Below are 8,863 nucleotides of genomic sequence, written 5' to 3'. Positions count from 1 at the left end.
TGACTGCTGCGCACTACTCACTGATATGGAGGGTGTAAGATGGTTCCAGGCAGTTCTGCAACACAATTCGGGGAGGGTGGGGGTTAGATTTCACTAATGTGGCAACAATTTTCCTATAACCTATTGACAAGTTGGATGGACTTCTGTGGTGTAATAATTAGCATTCCTGACCATGACACTATCATGAGCCGCCCAGTGTCGAGCGCATAGGTTCAAATCCTGGTTGCGGCGGTCAGTCCGCAGTCAACCCAGCTGTTCATCCACTCCTAAGGGTTGGTCGATAAAATGGATACCTGCTCAGGGGGTGATGATGCTGTTTCCTGTAGAGCGAGGTGGCGCTGAGAATGGATGAAGTATATATATATATATATATATATATATATATCTGTATATGTTGACATGTATATGAACACGAATATAGTGCAGAGGAATGCACTCTCATATAGAACACATAACCAACAGCCAGGACTCGGACCAGGACCTTTGCGTGGTAGTCGGGAACGCTAACTGCTAGACTATGATTGCCCCTACATTCATGTTCATATACCTCCGCATTTGTACAATAAAGTTCTGTGAAATGCAAGCTGCTGTTAATGTCAGCCTGATGGGATTTCACCAGTTTAGACCCCGTTGCTCATGGATGTGAGACGAAGGGTATTCGATTACTTGTAATCGAATAATCAGTATTTCATTTCGGCCGATTATAACCGTTTTCGTTTAACACGCAAAGGTCTAGGTTAAAGCTATTGGAGAGTATTATGTGTTTTATGAAAATGCGCATTCATATGTATTATATTCGTGTATATATATATATATATATATATATATATATATATATATATATATATATATATATATATATATATATATATATATATATATATTTTTTTTATTATACTTTGTCGCTGTCTCCCGCGTTTGCGAGGTAGCGCAAGGAAACAGACGAAAGAAATGCCCCCCCCCCCCCCCCCATACACATGTATATACATACGTCCACACACGCAAATATACATACCTACACAACTTTCCATGGTTTACACCAGACGCTTCACATGCCTTGATTCAATCCACTGACAGCACGTCAACCCCGGTATACCACATCGCTCCAGTTCACTCTATTCCTTGCCCTCCTTTCACCCTCCTGCATGTTCAGGCCCCGATCACACAAAATCTTTTTCACTCCATCTTTCCACCTCCAATTTGGTCTCCCTCTTCTCCTCGTTCCCTCCACCTCCGACACATATATCCTCTTGGTCAATCTTTCCTCACTCATTCTCTCCATGTGCCCAAACCACTTCAAAACACCCTCTTCTGCTCTCTCAACCACGCTCTTTTTATTTCCACACATCTCTCTTAGCCTTACGTTGCTCACTCGATCAAACCACCTCACACCACACATTGTCCTCAAACATCTCATTTCCAGCACATCCATCCTCCTGCGCACAACTCTATCCATAGCCCACGCCTCGCAACCATACAACATTGTTGGAACCACTATTCCTTCAAACATACCCATTTTTGCTTTCCGAGATAATGTTCTCGACTTCCACACATTCTTCAAGGCCCCCAGAATTTTCGCCCCCTCCCCCACCCTATGATCCACTTCCGCTTCCATGGTTCCATCCACTGACAGATCCACTCCCAGATATCTAAAACACTTCACTTCCTCCAGTTTTTCTCCATTCAAAGTCACCTCCCAATTGACTTGACCCGCAACCCTACTGTACCTAATAACCTTGCTCTTATTCACATTTACTCTTAGCTTTCTTCTTCCACACACTTTACCAAACTCAGTCACCAGCTTCTGCAGTTTCTCACATGAATCAGCCACCAGCGCTGTATCATCAGCGAACAACAACTGACTCACTTCCCAAGCTCTCTCATCCCCAACAGACTTCATACTTGCCCCTCTTTCCAAAACTCTTGCATTTACCTCCCTAACAACCCCATCCATAAACAAATTAAACAACCATGGAGACATCACACACCCCTGCCGCAAACCTACATTCACTGAGAACCAATCACTTTCCTCTCTTCCTACACGTACACATGCCTTACATCCTCGATAAAAACTTTTCACTGCTTCTAACAACTTTCCTCCCACACCATATATTCTTAATACCTTCCACAGAGCATCTCTCTCTCTCTCTCTCTATATATATACACTATCTCTGGGGATAGGGGAGAAAGAATACTTACCACGTATTCCCTGCGTGTCGTAGAAGGCGACTAAAAGGGGAGAGAGCGGGTGGCTGAAATCCTCCCTTCTCTTTTTTAAATTTTCCAAAAGAAGGAACAGAGAAGGGGGCCAGGTGAGGATACTCCCTCAAAGGCCCAGCCCTCTGTTCTTAACGCTACCTCGCTAACGCGGGAAATGGCGAATAGTATGAAATATATATATATATATATATATATATATATATATATATATATATATATATATATATATATATATATATATATATATATAATTCCCTGGGGATAGGGGAGAAAGAATACTTCCCACGTATTCCCTGCGTGTCGTAGAAGGCGACTAAAAGGGAAGGGAGCGGGGGGCTGGAAATCCTCCCCTCTCAGATTTTTTAAATTTCCAAAAGAAGGAACAGAGAAGGGGGCCAAGTGAGGATATTCCCTCAAAGGTCCAGTCCTCTGTTCTTAACGCTACCTTGCTAACGCGGGAAATGGCGAATAGTATGAATAAAAGAAATAAAGAATATATATATATATATATATATATATATATATATATATATATATATATATATATATATGTATATATATATATATATATATATATATATATATATATATATAAATCCTTACACCAGCACAAAGGCTTGTACACTTACTGATATGCAAGAGCAGACATTGATCGATCTGACAACGGTGCCTTGTGGCTAGGGGAGTTGTGATGGGGTGGTTGGCTTTCGTAGCCACATGCTTGTTCTCCTACTAATTATGCAATTTTATCTTGATATTTATTTCATAATGATTGGGGGGATGATAGAATGTGCTTTCAATTTACATGGGAACAGATTAGTGTTATTAATATTAGCAATTAAGAGATTCACTACGGGTAGTATAATCCGATGAGGGGTAAAATGTGACAGGGTTGTTAAGGTCCACAGTATACAAGGTGATCGTTTTCTTGTCAAGTGTTTAGCAACAGCATTACTGTGGTCACTTATGCTCACTGAATGACAATGCCAATAGCATCTCGGTTAATGTTTCATCTGTCTGGGCAATACACACGTCTTACATGCCTTACATTAACGACGTTAACAGTCCCAATTTTCTGATAATTTGGTCCACTTTTAATCAAGTAAGGTCTTACTGATAGTTTTATCCTATTGGGAGGCAGCTTGAAGCACTGTTTATACTCTGTCTTACATTAGCTAAGTTAGGAGAATAGGCCAACGACAAACATCAAGGTCTATCATACTTTTGATCATTGTTGTTACTAGATATATGAAATGTCTCCTTGGCTTTCCAGTAAGCCTTCTTCACAAACCACTTGGGATAACATATGGCTACATTCAACTTTTTGAGTTGAGGGATCACATATACTTAACGCTTCTAAAAGCATGAATATTATACACGCAGAAAGATCATGCACTGAAAAATGATGAATATAGCTCTCAGTGCATGATCATTCAATAAAAATGTCTGTAGTTATGTCCATGTTATAGGAGCATTACGTATATGTGATCCTACAAGTCTAGATGATAAATGTAATCATATAAGATTTACCTTTGGGCAGTTATGTTATTCCAAGTGATTTGTGAACAAGGCTTACTGAAAAGCCAGGGAAACATTTCATACACTAGAGAACAGTGAACAAAAGTATGATAGAACTTAATGTTTGTTGTTAGCCTCTTCTCCTAATTTAGCTAATGCTGCTAAGATGCAATGAAATCTTTCAGTGCAGACCGCGAAGATAATGGTTGTATGGCTCTTCACTAGTGCTACGTTTCTTTTCTTTAGCAAGACCCCAAGCAGTCAGTACAAAGGCTATGCTATCATACCTAAAGGTCACACCGTCCACGTGTGGGTCGTGCCCTGATCAAGGGTTCAAGACACTTTTGTGTCATACCGCCGTCCACGAGGAAATTATTCTTCCCTTGCGTCCATGTCACGGTAATGAATACACATTACGTAGGTAATTCTTCAGTATATCCGTCATGAGTAGAACATTCCTCTGGTCAGTATCAGGCGGAGGGGGTGGTGATGATCTTTCAATGGAGGTAAGAATGAGATGCAAGACTCGTGAATCTAACCCCTTAAACAAAATTTATTAGTAATATGCACAATGAGTTCTAGTGGATAGAACTTGATGGAATACACATGTATGGCTGAAAATGGATTGTGGATGTAGGCCAGAAAGAAACGAAAGATGTATTCGATGATAGATTTCTCGTTATGTAGCACTAAATGTCAATGGCTTATGCAATTGTACAATACCTCTCGGGATGTCAGACAAGAGACTTATAATATCCGGTGGGATACATTTCCCACAGATTAAAACTGGGATATGTGACCTGAACTGAGGTAGATGACATAGCTGTAATATAGAGTAATTTCATATCTTAAAACACGTACACAAAACGTGATGTTAACAGTTTGAACTTCCCGCTGAATTTGTGACGTCATAAACAATAGACGTACCAATAGGATCATATAAGGTATTGAAATATTTTTGGACAGCCATTAATACTAAGATTGATAAAATCCAAACCTCTTCATCCTCAACATGATCCTGCTGTCACGGACCTTATAGTGTGTATGTTTTGGCCTTGATAGAAGGAATTTGTGATCGTGACTCATATTATCACTCATAAGGAAGGTACAGACCTTACATTACTGCCGAGCAAGATGTCCTGGTTTGGAGGCAACTCTGACAAGAAGATGCAAGGTTAGTACATGATGGGACGCTGATATAGTGGCCTTGAACTTGAAGTTCATCTTGTGAAGATTGTTAAAGGTACAAGGGTGTGCAAGAATGTCGCGTATATATATATATATTTTTTTTTTACTGGTTCAAGATCTTGGATTTCCCAGTTTTTCCCGACCATGAATATGTGTTCATGATGATATTATCGTGTGATGGGAAAATGTTCATGAGTCCATGTTGCTTGTCAGTGGCCTGTGAAGTGCCATTACCTAAGAAATATTTAGAACGAATGATGATTTTATCTGATATTTGAAATAAAGGTAATTAGAAATATTATTCTTGATGGAATATCTTAATCATTATTCTTGATGGAATATCTTAATCGTAACTTTCTTTATAAATATACTGAATATTTAGATCCTATCATGTTGATTGTATTTGCGTCTCCCTATGGTAAAGTAATTAATTTTCAGGCTATTTAGATTATTTTTTATTGTCATTGTATTGCAATGTAAAGGTTCAGTACAACTGTCAGTATCACCCTGTAGACATTTGTTTCAAAAGCATGCTGTATTTGTCGCATAAAATTTCCTTGACAAATGAAAGTTATCAGAATTTTTATGGACCTCTGTATTTGTACATCACCTTTATGTGGACAACATGTTCAAGTTTTTCATTTCCCTTCCACATGGTTGGTGTGCTTGAGGAGTGGCACAGATCTTTCCCACAGTTAGATGAGTTATTCAGAAATTTGCTTAAATATTTCTCCTTTTCCTTTGTACACATTACATTTAGACTGTTAACAAAGCTGCAAATACTTTCTGGGACAATAAACTCTTTTAACTTTTGGATGTGTCTGTCTTAACAATGGGATGAATTGATGAATTATGAAACTAACTGAAAAAAAATTGAACTTGTGATTACAGTCCACATATACATATGTTTAGGGAAGTATTTATATGTTTACTTTTTCATGGTAACATAGATATGCTTGCTTCATATATTTTTATTACAACTTACTACTAATCTGTAATTACACATTTTTTTCTTTTACATTGGAGACTGCCAGTCACTAACAAAAGTCCACATAAAGGCCAGGCCTTAATTGAAATATGGAGAGGTTAATGGAAAGGAAAAAGGAGATAAAGGAAAGTATTTACAAATTTGAAAGAAGTGAAAATCTGATCTTTTGAAATGTTTATAGTCATAATTATTGGGAAAGGACTGTATGGGATGAAGTTTTACACTCATAGGGCCCCATCTCTTGAATGCTGTGTTATCATAGAACCTCTTGAATTTATGCATGCTGTCTGCAGTAGGCATGTCCTTTGTCAGTTTGCTCCATTCATCCACCACTCTTACACTGTAAGTATTATTTTACATTCTTATTTAAATTTTTTTACATGATTTCCTGTTATTTCTGGTTGCAGTAATTTAGATGAGGTCTCAATCTGCAGTCATTTTAGCTGAATTCAAAGGAGGAAAACTGATCACCTCAAAGTGTTAATGGATTTGTCATATTTGAAATTTTTTGTCTGTTCAGAGTTTGATTTACAATTGTTTATTTCAGACTGTTTGTTCCAATTGAAGTTTTGCGAGAAGCAAATGGAAAGGCTCTCCAAAAAGGCAGAGAAGGATCAGAAGGTATTATTATTTTAATTTTGTGTCTAGATTTGTATGAAATATACAGGGTTTGGATTGTCTGTATATGAAATTTTTCTTGTATATGTTCATCTGTTTATTCAGTATGTAACGACCTATCGTTTTTCAGCCTTTTGGCTAAGATCAAAGTGTAGTATGTAATGACTGTAGTGCAGTGGTTTGTCCTTGTAGAATCTCTTAGTAATACCATGATCACTGCTTTTTTTTTTTTTTTCACTCACCCAAGTGATTGTGGTCTGCTGAGACATTCTTTAACTAGCAAACAAGTACAGCAAAAATATAAGCTTGAATTTGTAGTATCTTTTAATCTACCATAAGAATTGGTAAACAGAGCATTTGTACAATGTATTTATTAGGATATTGTGTATTTTAAAAGAGAAAAAAGTTGAAATATTGTAAGTAGATATTACAACCATCCATATCATAAATGCCTTTTTAATTGATGGAAATACATAAACAGAACTGAAGCCCTGAGTGAGGGGAGAAGGTGTTCAAGGGAAAATTCTCATAACAGTACAGAGTATTTTTCTTTATGATTTAAAATTACTTTAGAATCAGAGGCTCATATACTTTCAGTATATGAATGATGGAATCTTAGCTGGTCACACTGACCACATTCTATTGAATGTGCTATTTTTTTGTATGATGAAATGCAAGAACAATATAAAATTATAAGGAAATGAAAGATGTGCATTATACTGAACATTTTGTGACACTTAAGTTGGTACAGGCTCTTGTTAGTGACAGCCCACTTCCAGGTGTGTCATTACTTACTCAGAACAGGTATATGTGCTCAGGGTGCTATGACTGGCACAAGGCAGCCTGAGTGTAACTTAAATGTAGTGGGCTCTTTTAGCTGGCTGTCTGTGTTGTGCAATCAGTTCATGAATATGCTTTTTTTTTTTTTTTCTTTACTTATTTATAATTTTTTTGAACTCATGAATCCATATATTCCACAGGGAAGTTGTTTAGTGTAAAAATGAGTATGAAAATGGTCTGAATGGGTTTGTATTTTTTTTCTTTCTATAAGTGGATGAATCTACATAATGTTATGTTACTCATATGTAACAGTTGAAATATTCAGTAAAGCTTTTCTGTGTTTCTCAGATTCAAGAAGGTAAGATCAAGAAGGCTCTTCAACAGGGCAATGTTGAAGGAGCTCGAATTTATGCAGAAAATGCAATACGGAAGAAAAATGAATCACTTTCTTACCTACGGATGGCATCAAAGGTTGATGCTGTGCAGTCAAGGTAAGGGATTTTTTGAATAGTTTTGTGTTACCAGTAATATTCAAAGAGATTTAAAGTCATTTGAAATCTGTATACGGATTAAGTTTGAGATCTATATATGGATTAAATATCTATAAGCGAACACCATCTCTTGTGATATTTATCTGTATAGTAGGGAGGAACTAAGGCATATGTGATATCTATGTCTGTGGACAGGCAAATGTATATACAGCAAAGATAGATCAGATTCAAACCCTTGAGAGGGTGCCTAGCTACCTTAGCCACACGGGAGGTTAACAAGACATGCCTTAGAATTCTGGGATTTTTATGTCCCAACTTTGTCTTATTGAGGGTAGTTTGGACTCTAATCTATTGTGGGTTCAACAGTTTAATAAATTTGTAAGCGGTCTGAAAAATATATAGACACTATAGGTCTGATTCTAGCCTTAGACAGGGCACCTGGTTACCTCAGCAATACAGAGGGTAAAAGACACGCACCAGAATTCTGGTGAAGGTTACGTGTACCGAACTTCATTTTGGTGGGGGTAACATGGACTTTAATTCATTTTGGCTCCAATGTTATGACAAATATGCCAATGGATAGTCTAACGTACGTACACCATGGGTCAAGTTCGAACTCTTGGCAGGGCACCTGGCCGCCTGGGCCACATGGAGGTGAACAGATACACACCCCAGAATTCTAGTGTTTTATGAGTCCCTACCTCATCTTGGTGGAGGTAGCATGGATTTTAATTTCTTACAACTCTAATGGTTTGACTAATATGTTGATAGACAAACAAATGTATATCCGCCATGGGTTGGATTCGAACCCTTGGCAGGGCTCCTGGTTACCTTGGCCACACAGAGGTTAAAGGACACACACATCAGAATTTTGGTGATTTGTTAGTGTATCCCAACCTCATCTCAGTGGGAGTAGCATGGACTTCAATCTATCATGGTTCCAATGGTGTAATTTTTTGCATAGAGCTAGTTGTGTAGGGTGAATATAAAGAATACAGGTTGGCATGAAGAGCTTGGCAATGTTGCTCTGGTGGTCATTATTTTTAAAGCTAGATTACTT

At 37.7% G+C, this 8,863-nt stretch overlaps 1 protein-coding gene across 4 annotated transcripts in view; it reads left to right on the top strand.

The window, feature by feature from the left end:
* The first annotated feature begins 4,754 nt into the window (after positions 1-4,754).
* The window catches only part of LOC139755162 (charged multivesicular body protein 1a-like), a 34,084-nt gene continuing 29,975 nt past the window's right edge, over positions 4,755-8,863 (top strand). For all 4 annotated transcript variants that reach the window (XR_011714058.1, XR_011714057.1, XR_011714056.1 and 1 more), the window contains exons 1-3: positions 4,755-4,912; positions 6,462-6,535; positions 7,661-7,803. Coding sequence is in view for 1 of the 4 variants with exons in the window: in XM_071673322.1 (XP_071529423.1) it covers positions 4,873-4,912; positions 6,462-6,535; positions 7,661-7,803 (257 nt within the window). In the remaining 3 variants the exon portion in view is untranslated. The remainder of the gene's footprint in view (positions 4,913-6,461; positions 6,536-7,660; positions 7,804-8,863) is intronic.

The sequence above is a fragment of the Panulirus ornatus genome, chromosome 18 (genome assembly GCF_036320965.1).
Source record: "Panulirus ornatus isolate Po-2019 chromosome 18, ASM3632096v1, whole genome shotgun sequence".
Taxonomy (NCBI): domain Eukaryota; kingdom Metazoa; phylum Arthropoda; class Malacostraca; order Decapoda; family Palinuridae; genus Panulirus; species Panulirus ornatus.
This window is presented reverse-complemented; position numbering and strand designations above follow the sequence as displayed.